The 22,514-nt window shown below is 45.1% G+C and overlaps 1 protein-coding gene across 1 annotated transcript in view; it reads left to right on the top strand.

The window, feature by feature from the left end:
• LOC115462027 (transmembrane protease serine 9-like) overlaps positions 1-22,514 on the top strand; it is a 93,079-nt gene that overhangs the window by 37,560 nt on the left and 33,005 nt on the right. Inside the window, exons 8-9 of the mRNA XM_030192074.1 lie at positions 62-321; positions 5,767-5,912. Of these exons, the coding sequence (XP_030047934.1) occupies positions 62-321; positions 5,767-5,912 (406 nt within the window). The remainder of the gene's footprint in view (positions 1-61; positions 322-5,766; positions 5,913-22,514) is intronic.

The raw sequence follows: 22,514 nt of genomic DNA, 5'->3' as shown, positions 1-22,514 counted from the left end.
ACCACATATAGAAAAGTAGTAATAGGTTCTAATGACTTCCTGTTTTCTCTCTTCTTCAAAGGGATCCAGATGATACTGCCGTCTATGTGGGCCTGAACAAACTAGCGCTTGTTGGTGATGTTATCAGAGCTGACCGCATCTTTCCACATAGAGGTCATGATGAGAGTGTCAGTGCGGGACATAACATTGCTCTGATCCTGCTAATGGGTCCCATCTTGTTTTGGGAACATGTTCGGCCCCTGTCCATGGAATACAATCAGCAACTGGACATCAGCAGCATGAACACATGTGGACTAGCAGGGCTTCGCTGGTTAGAATCAGGTTTGGAAATTCATATTGAGGAGGAGAGAATTGTGGAAGCAATATAGATAAACAGCAAGATAGTCTAAGTTATGTAGAGGGCAATTTCAAAAGTGTAGAGCTGCTGCTGTGCTCTACACTAGCACCCTCCTCCTACCGACAGGGTCCCATCGGCCTCTGGGCAAGTCTCTCACTCTCAAATTATCCCCAGTGATTTCTAGATTACTGGGGGCCACACTCCCAGTGGTCCCACAGTTCCCAGAAAGCACTCACAGACCCAACACACAAACCACCAGGAATCTTAGTCAGTCCAGACAAGCTGAGGAAATAAACTAAAAATGTTTATTCTCATAAAAATTAGAACAATGAACAGTTCCTGCACCCGATCCGCTGAATGCCTCTGGAGGAAATCTCGTACCCATTCAGACTTCCTTCACTACAAATTCATGCTATCCTCCTTCCACTCCTCCCTATTCCTTGCAAAACAGGACTATTATACCCAATTGACCAATTCTCTCAGCTCCAACCCTCGTCGTCTCTTCACCACCCTTAACTCCCTCCTCAAAGTGCCCCCCGCTCCCACTCCCCCTTCACTGTCTCCTCAATCACTGGCTCACTACTTCCGCGACAAGGTGCAAAACATCAACCTTGAGTTCACTACCAAGCCACCACCTCCTCTTCAGCCTGTAGCCCCATCCAACAACCAACCAACCATGGCCTCTTTCTCCTCCTTTCCTGAGATCACTGAGGATGAAACCTCCCGCCTTCTCTCCTCCTCGAAATGCACCACCTGTTCCTCCGATCCCATCCCCACCAACTTACTTAACACCATCTCCCAAACTGTCACCCCCTCCATCTGTTGCATCCTTAACCTCTCTCTCTCCACTGCAACTGTCCCTGACACCTTCAAGCACGCTGTAGTCACACCTCTCCTAAAAAAACCATCACTTGACCCTACCTGCCCCTCCAACTACCGCCCCATCTCTCTCCTACCCTTCCTCTCCAAAATACTTGAGCGCGCCGTTCACAGTCGCTGCCTTGATTTTCTCTCCTCTCATGCCATCCTTGATCCACTTCAATCCGGTTTTCGCCCTCTACACTCGACAGAAACAGCACTCTCTAAAGTCTGCAACAACCTGCTCCTCGCCAAATCCAGAGGCCACTATTCCATCCTCATCCTCCTCGATCTATCCGCGGCGTTTGACACTGTCAATCATGATTTACTTCTTGCCACACTGTCCTCTTTTGGGTTCCAAGATTCTGTCCTCTCCTGGTTCTCCTCTTATCTCTCCCACCGCACCTTCAGGGTTCACTCTCATGGATCTTCCTCCACTCCCATCCCACTATCTGTTGGAGTTCCCCGGGGATCTGTCCTTGGAACCCTTCTCTTCTCAATCTACACCTCTTCCCTAGGCTCACTGATCTCATCTCATGGTGTTCAGTATCATCTTTATGCCGATGACACCCAGCTATATCTCTCCACACCAGACATCACCGCGGAGACCCAGGCCAAGGTATCGGCCTGCTTATCCGACATTGCTGCCTGGATGTCCAACCGCCACCTGAAGCTGAACATGTCCAAAACCGAGCTCCTTGTCTTTCCACCTAAACCCACTTTTCCTCTTCCTCCACTCTCTATCTCAGTTGATAACACCCTCATCCTCCCCGTCCCATCTGCCCGCAACCTCGGAGTCATCTTCGACTCCTCCCTCTCCTTCTCTGCGCATATCCAACAGACTGCCAAAACCTGTCGCTTCTTCCTCTTCAACATCAGCAAAATTCGCCCTTTCCTTTCTGAGCACACCACACGAACTCTCGTCCACGCTCTCATTACCTCTCGCCTTGACTACTGCAACTTACTCCTCACCGGCCTCCCACTTAGCCATCTATCCCCCCTTTAATCCGTTCAGAACGCTGCCGCACGTCTTATATTCCGCCAGAACCGATATACTCATATCACCCCTCTCCTCAAGTCACTGGCTTCCGATCAGATACCGCATACAATTCAAGCTTCTACTCCTTACCTACAAATGCACCCAGTCTGCAGCTCCTCACTACCTCTCTACCCTCATCTCCCCCTATGTTCCCACCTGTAACCTCCGCTCACAGGACAAATCCCTCCTCTCCGTACCCTTCTCCACCACTGCCAACTCCAGGCTCCGCTCATTCTGCCTTGCCTCACCCTATGCCTGGAACAATCTTCCTCAACCCCTACGCCAAGCCCCCTCCCTACCCATCTTCAAATCTCTGCTTAAAACTCACCTCTTCAATGCTGCTTTCGGCACCTAACCTTTCGAGAAATATAGTAAGCCCTATCAGATCGACTCTACACTTGCCTTTTAGATTGTACACTTGTCTTTAGATTGTACACCTGTCTTTTAGATTGTAAGCTCCTTGAGCAGGGACTGTCCTTCCATGTTAAACTGTACAGCGCTGCGTAACCCTAGTAGCGCTTTAGAAATGTTAAGTAGTAGTAGTAGTAGTAGTAGCAATAAGAAAGTAATAACAGGTAACTGAAATATGGATCAGTTATAACATTATCTAAACATTTGTTTACTATCTAAATAGTACCTGGGGAGTTCAGGACATATAGCTGCTCACAGGTTATCAAAATATAACTGTTCACAGGGCCTCAGAGCCTCAGCAAAGAGATTTTTCTCTCTCTTCTCCCTGGCTAAGACTGGAGAAAAAGCCAGTACATCCTGACTGAATTTGAGCTCCTGGGTCAATCAGAGCCGAGAAAAGCAAATTTTAAAAGTAGCTGGCCACATCACTGTTGGTTACCTCTTATCTGTGTTAAACTAAAGAAGAAACAGTCATTTCTCTGTAACAGCTTTAAACATAAATATGCACCACCTGCTGGTCAAACTAGAGAAATAAACTTCATGAAATGTTTTCTTTAATTTACATGCTGGAAAAGTCACCATTTCGTCACAGTAGGTGTCTATTTTCCTTGCTAGAATAGATGCAACATATATACAGGCAATACAGTTATAGAATTGGCCCTAAATGTATAGTTTTTCATTTTCAAATCTGTGTGCGTACTTTCCTGTAGTTAAAGCAGGTGCAAAGACTATGGATACTTTTGTGCAGTTTCCTTTAGAAAAAGAACTCATAGGCTCACAGATATGAATAGTACCCAATGGACTTTCAAACTACCTGCCCTGCTGAAAGTATGAAAAGTGCCCGTAAAGGCTGTTGCTACAGTATCACCAAGATTAGAACACTGAACTGGAATTCAGAAACTCGTGAATTCTAATCCCAGACCTGCCACTGTCTATGCATGACCTCAGGAACATCACTTTTCCACATACCTCAGTTCTAATTCCAACTGCAAACAGGTGAATGAGATTATTTAAGCCTTTCTGCCATCCATAGAGGTTTTGTAAATATTAAACAACCCATCCTTCACTCCGAGAGCAGAGGCAAGAGGACAGGTGATAATAAATTTAAAAAAAAAAGCTCTTGGTAAAAAAAGCATGATCTAGCAACAATATATACTGGGTGAAAACCAGCAAACACCAAGTCGATGCCAGCAAATTGATGATCACCAGTTACCATCCAGAAAGACAGATGGATCAGGCAGTCAGATGTTCATGGATGTTAGATAAGGAGCAATATCCTAGATACATTCAGGCTTCAACAGTTGGCTGTTGGGTTCTTTTCTTAACACTGTAGACCAGAATAACTAGACAGACTGAATAGGGCTGGTTTTCAAATGGAGTTACGTATTGGTCAATGCATAACTCCCCTATCCATAAAATATCAAAAATGATATTTATTTTTGTTACATTTGTACCCCGTGCTTTCCCACTCATAGCAGGCTCAGTGTGGCTTACATATACAGGTACTTATTTGTACCTGGGGCAATGGAGGGTTAAGTGACTTGCTCAGAGTCACAAGGAGCTGCCTGTGCCTGAAGTGGGAATTGAACTCAGTTCCCCAGGATCAGAGTCCACCACCCTAACCACGAGGCCACTCCTCCACTATGGATAGCACTGGCCATTTCAATCACTCGGTTATTGGAAAAAGCGAAGACAGTGCTACAAATTATTAATTTAGCAGTGATATTTAGCTGCTAAATGGATAATTTTAGTTTAGGCCTGCTAGTAGGCCTGAATTGGATAGAGCCAGTGGTTACTAGCCAATCCATATATTTAGAGAGGCATTTTAGAAAGGATGTCCAGATCGGAATTTAGATATCCAAGTCAGGATGTCTGAAGTTCTGCTAGTATCTTAGTGCAGGATCTGCTGACAGCGACCCTGTTCTAAAATACATGATGGATGTTAATGTGCTGGTGAAGTGCAGCATGAACATCCGTTTTAGAAAAAGAGATGTCTAAAATATTAACGGGTCAACACAGGAACTTAATTGTTTCTGTGGCAGCATATGAACATCTATGATATGAAGCCTCCATATAGATATTTATGTGCTGGAACATAGCTGGAACATAAACAGGTATGTCAGACCTTTTAAAAACATAGACATCTATTTTTCCCTAAACAGTTCAGTATACGTTGCCAACTTTTTTGGGGGGATGAAAGAAGTAACCTTCCCTAATCCTTCCAGTGCAGCGCTGCTCAATAGGAGCACTTTTCTGAAACCTGGACATACCTGAAAGCAGATCTAACTTCCAACGTCCATCTTTTTGGACATAGATGCTCATTTCCCTTCTGAAATAGGGAATAATTGTCTATGTTTTGGGCCTGCTCTAGTTTCACCCAGAACAGGCCTAGACCACACCCCCTTGCCATTTGGACATTCTTCAGTTTCAGATTCTTCTAAAATGCCACTCTAAATATATGGATTCGGCCAGTGACCACTCTGACACTATCAAGTTCAGCTTTGTAAAATTGGAACTTAGATGTCTATGCACAATAGACATCTAAATGCTGGTTTATGGATGTCCAAAATGTAAATGGCACTTCTAAAATAGGCAGTTTAGCGTCACTACTTATATAGATAGTAGCACTGAATATACAGATTAAGTTAAACCCAGTGGCGTAGCCACAGGTGGGCCTGGGTGGGCCGGGGCCCACCCATTTAGAGCTCGGGCCCATCCAATAGTAGCACATGGTAATGAAAATGCTGCTCTCCACAATACTGGCACCTTCGCATGCTGTTTTCAGCGCATGCCTGCTGCAGACTACCAAGGTGGAGACTGAAGAGAAGCATTTTCCCACCAGCTGTGATATTGTTTTGGTGTGGAGAGAACATTTGGTGCCCACACACTTCTTGCCTAGGCCCACCCAAAATCTGCTGTCTGGCTACGCCCCTGGTTAAACCCAGCACTTAACTCAATCTGGTGAACATGCCGGCTAAAAATCCAGCCCTATGTTATTACTCAGGAGTAAGAGATGCAGTGAGTGTTACCAGTAAGACTGAGTAGATGTTGCAATAAGGAACACACGATCCTGATGGTGGAATAGTGTTTACTCTTCATCTACACATGTTTGTCTTGTTAGGAAAGAAACCTTCATCTTCCAATATAAACTTGGTGGACACGCAATTGGCAGTGAAAAAATCTGTGGCCTGTCCTGAAGATGAAGCCCTGTTGAAAAACAAAGCTTTCTGCATTGAAGAGATCAGCAAAGACCGTCAGCTATTCAAGGTGAGACCAAGGAAGCATCAAGCTCTGTGCACTGTATAACAAAGTCACTAGTTGAACTGTCAGAGGTCTGCAAAAAGGTATGGGTTCATGGGAGTGTTGGCGTTGTCAAATCTGTGTGATACCTCCCTTTGCTTAATTTTTATATTTCCATCATATGGAATGTTGAAATGAATTACATAAAAGAGACCATTGTACATCTGTCCATCCCATTCTCTATCTGTCCATAAGCAAGATAACTCTCAAATGGACTTGGTTATTCCGTGTTGGACAAATAGGGTAGAAAATGGCAGTAGGAATCAGTTAAGGGGCAATAAGGACATCTCACAGGGAGTGCTTTTAATGTTTTATGAGTTTTGGCTTTCTGAAATTACTGAGCCTATGTTTCTGGTTTTCAAATGTAACTGTTTTTAGTGTTATTAATTTGTTTGTAGAGTCTTATGAATGTGTTCTTGTAAACCACTTTGAAGAAATGATATATTTGGATTTATGATATATATATTTTAAATAAAGAAAATTTCTCCAAATTTAGCATGCAGGAAGAAAATGTGAATTTCTCAGAGAGTGTTGAAAACCTGAAACATAGGATCAGTAATTTCAGAGAACTAAGCCTCCCCATTGCTTTCTATTGGAAACAGGTACCTGCTGCCATAGGCGTAGTTTGACTGTTTCATTTGGGGGGGGGAGCAAAGGGTGTGGCTTGGTACATTAGCATATCATTTGCATATGTACGTCTTATACATATTTATTATGGTTATTAAAGAAATAACACACACACCAGACTAAAATGCTGACTAAAATCAGCATATCAAAACAATGAAGATAAGTGAGAAGATATTTGGATGCCTTTTGTTACACACTGTTCGTTTTGAGCTATGGGGATTGGATGTGCTGAGGGTTTTTTTCCCCCTTCTATTTTTTCTATTTGTTTTAGGGGATGGATAAGGGTGTACTTTTAATAAACCTTATGATAAAGTATGGAAGTTACTCTTTTGGTGTACTTGGATACTTATAAGAGATTATATTTTGTTCTCTTTTTAAAGATTTTCATTGACACTAGAATACGATGTTTTTAATCGTATTATCCTGTAATATTTCTGTAATATTTGTCTATGATGTTGTGTTTCTTTGAACTTCTGTTTTGTGTTATCTCTTTTTATTCAATAAATACTTCTTTAAATTGAAAAAAAAAACCTGTTTGCCCCAGAGCCTGCTTTCAAGTAGGACCGGACACTTTATGAAATAATTCAAAACCCTGCAAAAAGGCATTCAAAACCTATACAGAAAACTTAACATACAACAGCCCTAATCCAGTGTTATAAATATTACATTGGACCGTAGAGCACCAATATACCTGCTACTGGGAAACGGAAACCTGCTACACATTCCAACACAGACACTATATGCTATCAGAATGTGTCACCTTAGTCAAATAAGCAGAACATGTACAAACCCTCATGTGATACAAAATAGGGAACCACAAAAACTGAGGGACCCCCCCCCTCAAGAAAGCCAGACTCTGTAAGGAGTGCAAATACTGGTAAAAGAGAAACAGAAATATATTTTCTCCTGTACTCTGCAAAACACAAAAATAGAAAAAAATGTACATTTCACAAAGCAGGTACATCTTAGTCCTTAAAAAGCATTAAATAAAAACAATTTTCTCTTTTCTACCTTTGTTGTCTGAGCATTTTATTTTTCTAATTGGGCTGGTCCCAGTCTCTTTTCCATTTTTTCTTCTTTTCCTTCTTGACATATGTCTGGCACTGATCTTTCATTTTATGTTTTTTATTCCCCCTACTTTTCTCTCACCCTTTAGTCCTTAGTTTCCATTTCACTTCTCATCAACCTACTGGCTTTTACCATCTGCCTCTCATTCCCTCTCCAGTACTCCCATTGCCCCCTCTGACTCTTCCTTACCCACTCTCCTAAACCCCTCCCCCATCCTTCATCCACTTCTGTAGTCCCCCATTTCCTTCCTCTGTACTCAGCCTTTTAGACCTCATCTACTCTCCACTCCATCTCATCACCCTATCAGTCCCAGCTCCATCCCTGTCTTTCCTTCCTTCCTTCCCTTGTCTCCAAGGCCATTCTTCTGTCTCTTACCTTATACCCCATTGCCCCGAGTGGAGAGGTGTGGCATTAATGCCTCTCTTTACTATCTTTTTAACCCTATTTCCACCCTCACTTAATCCCCTTCAGAGACCCATCACTTTCCTCCCATACCCCTCCCCAGTACCCCCATCCCTTTTCAATGCCTCTCATCCTCTCTCCAGTCTTCCAGGTAATTCACATTATGTCTCAACCTTTCCCCACATCATCCCCTTTTCTTGCCCCTCTTCTCATATTCCTCATTTCACACCCTCACTCATTCTCCCAACCCATCAATATACGTGGGAACTCATATCTAAAACTGCAAGGTATTCACTATCCTCTCAAATTCCCACTCCATCTCTCCTATCCATAATTCCACTATTTCTGGGATAAGCAGTATAAAATGTTTTGTACTTTTCTGGGATCTTGTCAGGTATTTGTGACCTGGATTGGCCACTGTTGGGAACAGGATGCTGGGCTTGATGGACCTTTGGTCTGTCCCAGTATGGCAATACTTATGTACTTATGTTCCTCTTCCTCTCCACCCACATCCCTAGCCCCATTCATCTTCCACTCTGTTTTCCTCCCCTCTACTCATAGCCCGCCAGCCCCATTCATCTCCTGCTCCCCTCCCCTCTACTCATACCTCCTAGCCCCACCTTCCACTGTTCCCCTCCCCAGGTGCGTTCCTAGGGGGGCTGACACCCGGGGCAGATCACCGATGCGCCCCACCCCCGGGTGCAGCGCCCCCCCCCCCCCCGGAACAGCGCGACGCCCCCCTTGGCGAAAGAAACCCCCCGGGTGCACGTGCAGCGCCCCCCCCGGAACAGCGTGACGCCCCCCTTGGCGAAAGAACCCCCCCGGGTGCACGCTGCTGGGGGGGGGGGCCACACGCCTGCCGGCTCTTCGTTTTCATGCTCCCTCTGCCCCGGAACAGGAAGTAACCTGTTCCGGGGCAAAGGGAGCATGAAAACGAAGAGCCGACAGGCGCGCGGCACCCCCCCAGCGGCGTGCACCCGGGGTAGACCACCCCCACCGCCCCCCTTGGTAGGCCACTGCCCCTCCCATACCCCCTTGCCTCATCCAACCCTTGCTCTTCTCCCTCCCCCACCAGTCCCATCCATCTTCCCCCCCCCAGTACTATCCATCCTCTGCTCCTTTCCTCCATCCCCAGTCCCATCCATCTTCTGCTTTTCACTATATCCTATGACTTTTTTCTTTCTCCATGTCTGTCATTCCCTTTGTGTCCCAATCTGTCCTGTCCAGCACCCCTGTCCTTATATCTACTCCCTCCTCCATTGCGGAGGTATGGGGGGAGAGGGGGCCACTAGACCATGAGGTGGGGGGGATTGGGTTTGTGGCCCACTAGCCACCAGGGCTTTCTATGGATGTGAAGGGGGGTTAGGGGGCTGGAGATCCACCAGATCTCCAACCCCCACCCCCTTGCCCTTATGTTGGGGGGGGGGGTTTGGAGGGAGTGGAGGTCCACTGGACCTCCAGGCCCCATGGGGGGGGGGGGCTTGGGGTGGCACTAGGCCACCAGGGCCAAAGGGATAGTGAAGGTCTTAGGGTCCCACGAACCTCCATCTTCTGCATTTGACAGATCTGGGTTGTTAAACTAGTGCAGGAAGGTTGTGCCTCCAGCACTTTACCTCTATGATCAGAGCTAATAGCGTGCCTAAATTTGCATGCTATTAGATCTGATCATAGGGGCGGAAGGAAGGGAGGGAGGGAGGATCTCATCCCTTGGAACACTGGCCTGGTGGTTTTTCATGAAAAAAAGGTATGTAGCTTATATTCCAAGGCTACATAATAAAAAAAATGAAAACTTTTCAATTGCTTGTTATATTCAGCAAAAACTGTAGCAGTTAAATAATGTAAATTAGGACTCTAATATAAAATATATTGACACCTGACGGGGGGGGGGGGGGGGGGGGATGAGGGTGGGACTGGTTGGCCTTCTTGCCCTTGAGGGGGGGGGGGGAGAGATAATGGGGATCGGCATCATGGGGAAGGGAAGGAGAATCAAAGGAGCAGAGGGCACCTGCATCCCTTATGCGAGTCCCAGCTGATATTCAGCTGGGGCCCACATAAGAGTCTTTTGTGGGTCCTGGCTGAATACTGGCTGGGACCAGTATATGCTCCGGCAGCCAGACCCACTATTATTAGTTCTGGATATCAATACTCATGCCAGGACATAGCCTAGCATTGAATATGTGGGCCAGTTCTTCTACCACGGCGGTTAGTATAAACAAAAAACCCACTGACCGCTGTGGGCTGAATATCAACCAAACTATCAGGCTCATTTTTGAAAGAGAAGGATGCCCATCTTTTGACACAAATTGGAAGATGGGCGTCCTTCTCACAGGGTCGTCCAAATCGGTAAAATCGAAAGCCGATTTTGGGCGTCCCCAACTGCTTTCCGTCGTAGGGACGACCAAAGTTCAAGGGGGGGGGGGGTGTCGGAGACATAGCAAAGGTGGGACTTGGGCGTGCCTAACACATGGACGTCCTCAACCCATAATGGAAAAAAAGGGCGTCCATGACGAGCACTTGGATGACTTTACCTGGTCCTGTTTTTTTACGACCAAGGCAAAAAAAGGTGCCCAAAGTGACCAGATGACCACTGGAGAGAATCGGGGATGACCTCCCCTTACTCCCCCAGTGGTCACTAACCCCTTCCCACCCTCAAAAAATTTAAAAATATTTTGTTCCAGCCTCTATGCCAGCCTCAAATGTCATACTCGGGTCCATCACAGCAGTATGCAGGTCCCTGGAGCAGTTTTAGTGGGTGCAGTGCGCTTCACACAGGCGGGCACAGGCCCATCCCCCCCTACCTGTTACACTTGTGGTGGTAAATGTGAGCCCTCCAAAACCCACCAGAAAACCACTGTACCCACATCTAGGTGCCTCCCTTCACCCATAAGGGCTATGGTAGTGGTGTACAGTTGTGGGTAGTGGGTTTTGGGGGGGATTTGGGGGGCTCAGCACACAAGGTAAGGGAGCTATGTTCCTAGGAGCAATTTCTGAAGTCCACTGCAGTGTCCCCTAGGGTGCCTGGTTGGGGTCCTGGCATGTCAGGGGGACCAGTGCACTACGAATGCTGGCTCCTCCCATGACCAAAGGGCTTGCATTTGGTCATTTCTGAGATGGGCGTCCTTGGTTTCCATTATCGCCGAAAATAAGAAACAACCAAGTCTAGGGATGACCATCTCTAAGGATGAACTAAATTTCAGGATTTTTTTTTTCTTACATTTGTACCCTGCGCTTTCCCTCTCATGGCAGGCATTTGGGCGTCCCTGACCGTATTATCGAAACGAAAGATGGACGTCCATCTTGTTTCGATAATATGGGTTTCCCTGCCCCTCCATTGGGACGTTTTGGAGGACGTCCTCAGCAAAACTTGGGCGTCCCTTTCGATTATGCCCCTCCCTTTATTCACATGTTTATTCATGCTTTCAAAAATGTAGCACAACGGTGAAGCAAGACTTCCCTTGGCTAAATCCATGTTGGCTTTCTCCCATTAAACTATAACTATGGTTTCATGTGGTGGTATACCTCAGAGTTCAGTGCTCTGACCTTTACTGTTTAACCCCTATGCTGTGTTTATTGCGCCACTTGTTCTGCTCATTCAATTGCTAGGTGTAAATTTCTCTCTCTGTGCAGATGATATTCGTTTTTTATTTCCATTGAAATCACCTACAGGACAAACTATTATGGAAATCTCTGGAAAACTGAACTCAGTTGCTAACTGGTTAATAAACAATAGCCCGATAAGGGTGTACTTTTAATAAATCTATGATAAAGTATGGAAGTTAGTCTTTTGGTGTACTTGGATACTTATAAGAGACTAGTAAAAAAGCCCGTTTCTGAGACTAATGAAACGGGCGCTAGCAAGGTATTTGTTTTTTGCAATGATTGTGTTGAAAGTGGTTTTTATTATAATTGTGTTTGTAATGAACATTTGTTTTTGTTTTTTTATGTGCAATTTCATTTGTTATTTTTTGTTTTGTTGTATTGTTGGTTGTTTTGTTATTGTGTTTTTAGGATGTAGTGTAAAGAATTTACAAAGCAGTTTGTGTTACTCTTTTATTCTTTTTTTTTTTTTTTTAGTTTCCTCATCCTCAGTGCATCATCCATTTCCAAATAGCTTCCCATCCTGTCTGCCATTAGCTCACTACCTGCTCACCCTTTTCTCCCAATGTCCAAGTCCCCATCTCCGTCCTCCTAATCAATCACTGTTGTTCCCCCAATCCGCAATCTGGTTTTCCATTCTTTCCTTCCTCTGTCCCCATCCCAGCCTCCAGAATGAGTGTTTGTGATTTTGCTTTTTGTGGTTTACCTGTTTTGGCCACGTGGTGTGTGTGTGTGTGAGTCAGAGTGTGGGCAGTCTCTTCCACATCAATTCTCCCTTTTTCCCATCAGGTTCCTCCTCATCATCAGTGCATCATCTTTTTCCTTGTAGCTCCCTGGTTCTTTCCTTGCTCTATTCCCATCCCAGCCTCCAGAGAGTGTGTGTGTGATGTTTCTTTCTGTGGTTTACCTTTTTTTGCCACATGCTGTGTGTGTGTGTGTGAGAGAGAGAGAGAGAGAGAGAGAGAGAGAGAGAGAGAGAGAGAGAGAGAGGCACAGTGTGTGTGTGAGAGACAAATCTGCTTTTTTTTTTCCTTTCTCTGTCCCCATCCCAGCCTCCTGCATTGTCTGTGGCCATTCACCTGTCAGTGCTGTCTAGGGCTGAAGCAGCTGGTCGTTTCCTTTGTTGCCGCTGCCCTGCATCTGTCAGTGCGTCTTCTTTTTGGCGGCTCCTCTAGGCTGAAGCGGCTCCTGCTGTTGTTGCCTGCCGTTGTCCTCCGCTGTTCACCTGTCAGTATCTTCGAGGTGTGAAGCGGCTGCCGGTTGGGCAGAGTCGTTGGTGACGCATCTGGTATTGCGAGACGTCATCAGGAGCTGGATACAGGAGGCAGTAGCACAAATGCTTCAAGCTTTTTGTCCACGCTGCCAACTTCAGAACGTTGGAGGTGGGTTTTATTATATAGGATTATCATTTTGTTCTCTTTTTAAAGATGTTCATTGACACTAGAATATGATGTTTTTAATCTTATTAGAGAAATCCTGTAATATTTCTGTAATATTTGTCTATGATGTTGTGTTTCTTTGAACTTCTGTTTTGTGTTATCTCTTTTTATTCAATAAATACTTATTTAAATTGAAAAAAAATAAAAAATAAACAATAGCCTGAAACTGAAAACTTCCAAAACTACAACAGCACTTTTCACTTTGGGTGTTAAGCCAACATTTTCCTCTTTACATACAATTCATGAGGTGCAAATCCCATTGAGTGACTTTTGTTAAAGTCCTTGGGGTTATTTTGGACAGTCATCTGACCTTTACTAGTCATATTTCCATGTTGATATATGCATCATTTTATACTTTGAGACTAATTTGTTCAGCTTGCTCACTTTTTGATATTCAAACCATTCGGTTACTTCTTCACTCCTTGGTGATATCCTGAATTGACTACTGTAATTCACTTCTTAGGGGCCAGCTAAGGAAATTACAGAATTACTGCAGTAAAATTAATCCATTGTGCAAAAAAATACAATCGGGGCACACCATATCTTGTTGCCGAGCACTGGCTCCCAATTTTCTTTCATATAGCTTTCAAAATTCTAGTATTAGAACTTTCATTCTCTGTTTTTATTTACTATAATTATGACTATACAATAGGTAACCTTATGTGTCCTTCCTTTTATCCCCCCTCTATTCATTACACTTCAGTAAACTAAATAGATTTGTTTTTTATTATTTGTGGTATATCAAATAAAGGTGAAATGTGACTATATTTTCAGTAATTTGGGGGTCTATATTCAAAGCAACTTAATTGTCCAGGAGATGTTCCTGGTCATTTAAATTGCTTGTCCAAGGCTAACGGGGGATATTTAACTGCACTTAACCTGACAGTGTGCTGAATGTCCCCTCTAATCACCCATGCCAAATCAGAGTAGTTTGTGGGCAGTATAGAGGCAGAGTTAAGGCAATGCAGAAACATAGCAAGTTAGTAGAGAAAAAATGTTAGGACAGAAAAAAGGCTAACTTTATGCTGCAAAGTCAACCGGGCACCAGTCTGAATATCAGCCAGTGCCCAGTTAACATTCGGGTTATGGCATGAAGTGTACCATCCCCCTCCCTCCCTCAACTCTCCCGGCACATCCAGAACCTCCTCTTCTGATTCCCCTCCCTCCTTACACCCCCACCCCCTTGAAGCACAGCAGGACCTCCCTCCTCCCTCCCACCACCCGCGAATGCTAACAAAGGCCCAATGCCCACTCCTCCCGGAATGAAATCTGGAGTCCCCTGCTAGATCCCCCTCCCCCCCCCCCCATGTTTGTGAACTTACCTGCCCATTTCTCTGGTGGTCCACTGGTGAAGTGGGCAGGAGCAATGCCCACTCATTCCTGCATATTGTAGCTGACTCCCTCAAATGACTGCCTTGATCCGCATAAGTTCCAGCAGTTAGTACTTGATGAATTAGCCCCGAATATTCAATGCTGGTGGCCAGACATGGCCCAGCATTGAATATCTGGGGCTAATTCTGCCTGCAGCAGTCAGCATTTTAAAAAACACTGACCACTGTGGACTGAATATTGATCCATTTGTTCTTTATAATAGTTTCTACCATTTTGCCTGACACTGATATCAGGTTCATCGGTCTGTAGTTTCCCAAATCACCTCTAGGACCCTTTTTAAAACTTTGCATTCAAACCTTTCAACCTTTAGGTACCATATAGTTCCCACCCCCTGCGTGCACCATTTCCGGGACTACAAAAATCTTTTTATTTTTGTACGGCCGGTGTGTACCCGGCAGTAATCGGGCAGTGTCACGCATTGCCCGGTTACCGCTGTGTTAGCTTGGGAGCCCTTACCGCCAACTCAATGGGTCTGCCACCTTTGCACCAGGCAGGTAAGTGACCAGGCAATCCTCACATCCACCAACCACCCAGCTATCTACATGCCTATTAATTGAATCACCAACTACAACAGCCATCCTAACCCTTCCCTTCTGGGCAGAAGCTCCTGGAGACACATCCTCAGATGGGCTGGTCCTGGCTACAGGTTTACTTCCAGCTTCACCAGGGTGATGCTGTCCTTTTAGGAGAACTCCCTCCTCCAATGCAGCACAGGGGTTGCCAGACTGGAGGTGGACTTCTCTACAATTTCCCTATAGGCCTCCTCTAAGTATCTCTCTTGTCTCCCTCAGCTCCTTCAAGTTTGCTACTGTAGCCTCCAGAGAATGGACTCTTAAGAGATCTTTCTTTGTCCTGAAGGAATTTTTGCTGTTGTTGTTTTACTAGATAAGAGATCCCTGCATATTTTTATTCTGACCCTTTTATGTTAAATATCGTTTATTGAGACAATAGGTAGAACAGGATGTTCAAACCAAAATATCACAAAGACTTCTTGAAACAGTGCCAATAAGATGTTTCCTAATACAACAAACTGCCTTGTCAGAATTTTGTATTGAATTCCTCCAAATTCTCTCCATCCTCCCCCCATCCCCTCCCATCCCCCACCCATTAAAATATATATTTTATTGCAAGCAAGAAAGTAAACCGAAAACAACATACAGTAGCAAGTTGACAGCATATCAGAAAGGACTAGCAGTCAACTAAACCGTCCTTAGTCCCCACACCCTGTCCACCCAGCAAACAGTTAAAAGTACAAACCCTGGAAGACTCACCACATTGTTCCTTCACAGTGGTCTTCAGACTAGCAGTTCTGAAAACACAGTCCTCCACCCACTTCTTAAACTTCTAAATTATTTAACAAGGTAGTACGAACTTTCATAGTTAACATGCCTATAAAGGTTGTTCTTGTCTTAAGAAAGTTGTTCTTTGCCTTTTCCCCAGCCACTTTTACTGACATCTTCTCCATTCTGAGTAATTCATGTATTTGGGTCTGCCATAATGTCAGTGCCTGTAGCTCTTCTATTCATTGTAACAAGATACAACCCTTCTGCCATCAAGAAAGCTTTGCGAATGAACAATGCAGACACTTGCATTCCTTCATACAACTCCATTTGAAACAAAAGATTTATCTTAGCACTCATAGATAAAATGACACCCACCATATCACTCAAATGTACCTATACCTGGGTCCAGAATTCCTGAATCTTTGATAAGTCCAGACACAATGTTTCCAGGAACCTTCTAGGGCCCTACCTTTCTTACAGGCACCATCAATGGGCAACTCCATTTTCTGAGCTCTACTGGGATGAATGTACATTTTTTTCTAATATCTTTATTGAAGAATGATACACTCAACAAATATTTCGAAACAAATAGCAGCAAACATCCAAAATAACCAAACAGTCAGGTTTTCTTTGTACAACAAGCACAGTGATTAAACAAGTACAATTATAAGTTGGTTGTCCTCGTATATCATTCTCATTTTTATCTTAACCACCAACAAAGTCCCCACAACCCCCCCATCCCTCCCTCCCCTTACTCCGTGTCCTCTCAGGTAGTGACTATGGCTTTCCACCCAGGGAGGCCTGCAGTGTCTTCCAAAGATCCTTATACAGTCCCAGAATCCCCTCCTTGGAACTGGGGATCAATTCCCAAGATGCCATTTGCAACATACTAGCCTTCCACTCAGCCAGGGGTGGGGGATCCTTCCCCACCCAATGACAAAGCACTGTTTTGCGGACCAGCAATAACACCAAAAGTGCAAAATGACACTGGTGTTCCAAAAGGCCCTGGACACTAAGATTAGATTCCAATCCCAGTAAAAGAGATGCATATGTCCATTCACATGTTACTCCCAGTACTGCTTCTATAACGGAGAGAACTCTGGAACCAGAATAGCTGAAGTTTAATACATTACAAAAAAGATGCACTGTAGTGCCCCTACCTACTTCACATTTATCACACACTTCAGTGTCCCATAGTCCTATCGATTTCCCTCTACTTTTAGAGATATAAACATCATGTAGAATTTTAAACTGGGTTTCATGTAGTCTCACATTAAGTGTTAATTTGAAAGCTAGTTCAAAGCAGGTGGACAGATCTTGCCTTGTAAGGGACTCCCCCAGACTATCACTCCACTTCATGGCAAATTTGTCAAGAAATTGGGGGACTCGCTGTTCCTTGTCCATTCTATACCACCCTGAGAGCTTGGTGGAAGAGACTGACATCTGCATAAACAATGTGTCTAGTCGAGTGAAAGCAGGGCAGCAATCCCCAGTTCTCCTCAGATAGGATACAATGTAATGTCTAAGTGGGTAATATGAGAGTAAAAAAGTATCAGGGAAATGCCACTTTGCTTGGCACTCCTGGAAAGGGGGTACGTCTCCCCCCCCCCAGTTCAACAATCTGACCCACATATCTGCAACCATCTTTTTGCCACAAATCCCATATAGAAAAGCCTTGACCTGCAGGAAAATCTGGGATATGTACAAGTACCAGGAACAGCGAGGCTCCCTTGGCTCCCCCTATTCTTGAATGCCACCATTCCTATGCCCTGTGCAGTGGCCTTAGCAAAGGTGATAGGGTGACCCGTGCTCCCCTGGCTTGGAGAGCATTATAGACAGTGTGAGGAGAAGCCCCCTGCAACCATATATACCCAAGAGCTTAGCGAGATGCCTCTGTGTGTATCTCGTGCAACCAACATAGCAGGGCCGCCACATTATAAAGGCGAAAGTCCGGTAAATTAACGCCCCCATTTTCCCTGGACTGCTCTAGCTTGGCAACCCCTATGTGGGCTGTGCGAGATGTCCAAATAAAAGATTACACCAACCCCTTATTCACCCCCTCATCTTTTCTAGTAACCCATAGGGGGGGGCATCATTTGAAAGGGATATAATAATTTAGGTAAAAGAACCATCTTTACCAAGGCTACCCTGCCCAAGAACGATACAGGTAAATCACTCCATCTGCAGCACAATGATTGGACAGTCTCCAGATGCTCACGCACATTTTTCTTATACATGATCTCAAAATCCAAATGTAAATACACCCCACATACTTCAAAGGCCCCGTTTTCCATGCTAAGGGAAAATTTGCCAAGGAGCTACAAGGGCAGGCAGAAGACAACGCCATCGCCTCCGATTTCTCAAAATTAATCCACAGCCCGGAGAAGGAGCCAAAGTGCTGGATGAGTTCCACCAACTGGAATACATTATGAGTGGCATCCTCCATGAATATCAACGTATCGTCCGCAAATAAGTTAATTTTGTATTCCTGCAAGCCCACTTGTATGCCTTGTATTGTATGGGACTGGTGGACTTTGCACGCCAAAGGTTCCAATGAGAGAACAAACAACATTGGCGACAATGGGCATTCCTGCCTCGTCCCCCACTGCAGCATGAAAGAGGGAGTGAGTTGTCCATTCACCAGAATTTGCACCATTGGGCACGTGTAAAGTGCCTGAATACCCATGAGGAATTTCACCATAATACCAAATTGGGGAAGAACCCAGAATAAATAGTCCCATAAGATTTTGTCAAACGCCTTTTCAACATCTAAGTTAGCACTGATGGCATCCCCCAGTTTCCCATCCTTTACCTGTATCGCACTTAGTGCTCTTAGAATGTTAGCAGATGCATATCTCCCAGGTGCAAATCCAGTTTGGTCAATATGTACCAGCGCAGGTAGTACTTTCCCCAGTCTGGAGGCCATTATACCAGCAAAGATCTTCAGATCTTGGTTCAAAAGGGAAATCGGGCGATAGGAGCCCAACAGTTCTTTATCTTTGCCTGGTTTGGGAAGGACCACTATAGTTGCATGGGCTAGCCTACCGACATTCTGCCCTGTAGTGCACAGTGCCTGACAAAGCATCTGAAAGGGGCCAGCAATATGGTGACCTATGATTTTATAATATTCTGGGCCTAACCCATCGAGCCCCTGTTCTTTCACTAATTTGAGGCGCTTCAGTGCTTGCTGTATCTCCATCCCGGTGACTGGGGCATTAAGACTATGTCGTTGGGCCTGAGAAAGAGTGGGGAGCTCCAGCTCCCTGAAAACCTCCTCCCTCTTATCCACATTGCACTGCCTTTTATCATGGAGAGTTCTATAAAAATCAACAAAGGCCTCTTGTATGGCCTCCTATTTAGTAGTCAAAACACCTGAATTATCCCTTATCTTCATAATCACTTGTCTGGGCGATCTATTACGAATCAGAGTAGCTAGCAGTCGTCCCGCCTTATTTCCCCATCTGTGCAATTGATATTTGTACAGCTGTTATGTAAAAATACAATTTGACAATTTAATTTCTTATTCTTATGCACTATGCATGAAATAATTTCACCACACAAAACTGCTTTGGCAGTTTCCCCAAAAACCCCCCAGCTCATCAGTGTGCATTTGATTGGTAAGCTCAAAAACCTCCTACTTTTTAAAGAGAAACTGTTGAAAGTCATCATCTTCCGCCAAACTTCTGGAGGATCGCCAAACAGTTGGCCTTTCCTTCCGCCATCTCCACCATCACATGATCAGAGATTCCACAAAACTTAATAACGGTAAAGCCCACTTGATTAAACAAACTGTGCTCAATGAAAAGGTAATCCAATCTATTCTGGGTAAGATGGGCCCTGTATACGTGTGTATATGTCCTCTCACCAGGCTGGAGGATATGCCAGACGTCAAACTTCAAACTCAAGCAAAGCACATGGCTGCCCCAGTGAGAGGAAACATGTGACCGAAGTGTACCACTCTCTCTGTCAAGATGCCACTTGGCTACATCATTAAAGTCTCCCCTCAATAATAAAGCGTCCTCCAGAAATGCAAAAACAAAATCCTGAAAAGCAAAGACATTCTGACCCTTATGCCTTTAATACTGCAGCTCTCTGTTTCAAGGCATGAAATAGTCTCAGTTAACTCTCAGTTAAGCCGCTGTTTGGAGCTAAGATATATGACTATTATGTCACCCTTCTTCTTCATGAAGAACAGTAGCTACCTATTTTTTTTTTTTTTTTATAGAATCTCATTCAAGATCCTTATAACTACTCATCAGGATTTCTGCCCTGGTCTACCTTTTTTCTTATTTAGTCTGCTCATTTCATATGTTTCCTCAATGATCTCTCTGCTCTTCTCTATTAGTAAATCCTTCCCCACCATAAAATCTGCCTTGATTGTACTAGAAATTCCTGCTTTAGTGGTTTGGCACCCTCCCTATGGAACAGTTTTCCCCTTGATTTTAGACTTGAAACGCCATCCAAGAATTTAAATCTTTGTTGAAAGCTTATTATTTTAATCATACTTTCCCCCAGCAGTAATTTTGTATCTACTTCAGGACTAGCCGACAACCTTGCCCAGGTTTGTGGTGTGCTGTGACGTGACTTAAGTTCCCTTAGGTTTTGTTCATTCCTTTTGTTTCATGCATGTATATACAGAGTCTCTCTATATAAAAGGCAACACCAACGTTCTATGAAGCCTCCAGACGGAAGTGTGAAGGGGGAGAGATATCCGGTTTCCCCATGAGTGTCTGCCCCGCCCTCTCTGTAACACAAACAGTCAGTGAAGGAAAACAGCAGAGCACAAAATCAAATCGCTGGCTCTGTAACAGTGAAGGACTCAGAGGGGGGAGGGGAGAGAGGGCAGAGGGCAGGGACACACACACTCCCACATGCACACAGAAGAAAACATTGCTAGCCCCCGTTTCATTTGCATCAGAAACGGGGCTTTTTTACTAGTTTATTTATAATACAGTTCCTCTTGTTTATTCCCCTACCAATCGAGCTCCACCTTGTTAGGTTTGATCGTGAGCCCTAGGACCTAGGCTGAGGCCTAGGGCAGACCGAGCTCATGCTATACAGAGACAAAGGGCTATGAAGCCCGGCATACTCAGGGAGACCAGTGAGCACCAGGAGAAAGGGAAATAGGCCACTCATATGGGCCGCAAGGCCGAACTGGAACCCTCACGTACAGAGTCCAAACATATGGGCTGCAAGGCCGAAATGGAATCCAAACACAGAAAAGGGAAGGGAAAAAGAACACCCAGAAGGGACTGGCACTCAGGCCACACACACTGAACCACACCAACAAAAGGTCACAAGACCAAACATACAGATACTAACAACAACCAGAATAAGAGAACCCACGCAGAGAGGCAACTCAAACTGTGCCACACAGCTTAAATGAATGAGCAGCCTTCACAGGATCCAACAAGAGCAACAGCAAGTAAAGGGTAGAAGGGAAACCTCACAGACAGACAGCTCAAGCTACACAGCTAGGCAAGGAGCAGTCCTTAGTGGATCCAAACAACAGATAGAGCAGGTAAAGGGGAGAAAGACAGACCACACAGAGAGACTGCTCAAGCTATACAGTTTAGACGAGGAGCAGTCCTCACAAGAACCAAACAACAGATACAGCTGGTAAAGGGTTACGGCAGACTACACAGAGAGACTGCTCAAACTACACAGCTTAGACAAGTAGCAGTCCTCACAAGAACCAAACAACAGACACAGTAGGTAAAGGCAGTGGTGTACCAAGGGGGGGCGGTCCGCCCCGGGTGCACGCCGCTGGGGGGTGCCGCGGCGCGCGCCTGTTGGCTCCGAGTTCGCTAACTTCGCTCGTTCGCTGCAGCTCCCTCTGCCCCGGAACAGGTTACTTCCTGTTCCGGGGCAGAGGGAGCTGCAATGAACGAGTGAAGTTAGCGAACTCGGAGCTGACAGGCGTGCGCCGCGGCACCACCCCCCCCAGCGGCATGCACCCGGGGGGGGGAGGTGTCATTTCGCGGGGGGGGGGGGGCACATCGGTGATCCACCCCGGGTGTCATCCAGGCTAGGAACGCCACTGGGTAAAGGGTTAAAGGGAAACCCAAACGAAGGAAGTAAGCTCCCATAGAATCACCCAGCAAACATGGCAGGGAAGGATAAAGGCAGAGTACACAGAGAAGTCGCTCACAGCTGAACAACTGCAGAGCACACACAAAGAAGCAGCACACAGCTGAACAACAGCAGAGCAATCAGAAGGAGCAGACTCCTACAGACTCAAAGAACAAACACAAACACAAAGAATAATGGCAACCACACAAAAGAGAATTTGCACTGTACCACATGCACAGACTATGCAGAAACAAGGTAAGCTCACAGCTAAAGGAAACGCTAGAGTGTCCTATGCAGGCAGAGGTAGGCTTAAATAGGGTCTGGCATCTGATGTCAGCTGCCTCAGACGTCAGCCCAGTCCCTGACATGACCAATCATGAGCGAGACCCAGACGCTACCCTGCCTGCCCCAGTAGTATCATAACACACCCCTGTACTTCCTCTTGCTTATTCTCTTACCTGTTCAAGCTTAAACCCTATAGTTCCTCTTGTTTATTCCACTACCTATCAAGCTTCACCACTATAGTTCCTCTTGTTGATGCTGTATGTGCCTGCCCCCAGTCTCTTCGAGGTCTTTGCAGGCCCTAAAGTCTATCTTAGCTTCATATTCTTTGCATTCTGCAAATCTTTTGGTTGTTGGAGATTTGAATTTGCATCTAGAGGATAAGGATGCTGCTTTTATAGATGGTT

The sequence above is a fragment of the Microcaecilia unicolor genome, chromosome 2, assembly GCF_901765095.1.
Source record: "Microcaecilia unicolor chromosome 2, aMicUni1.1, whole genome shotgun sequence".
NCBI lineage: Eukaryota > Metazoa > Chordata > Amphibia > Gymnophiona > Siphonopidae > Microcaecilia > Microcaecilia unicolor.
This window is presented reverse-complemented; position numbering and strand designations above follow the sequence as displayed.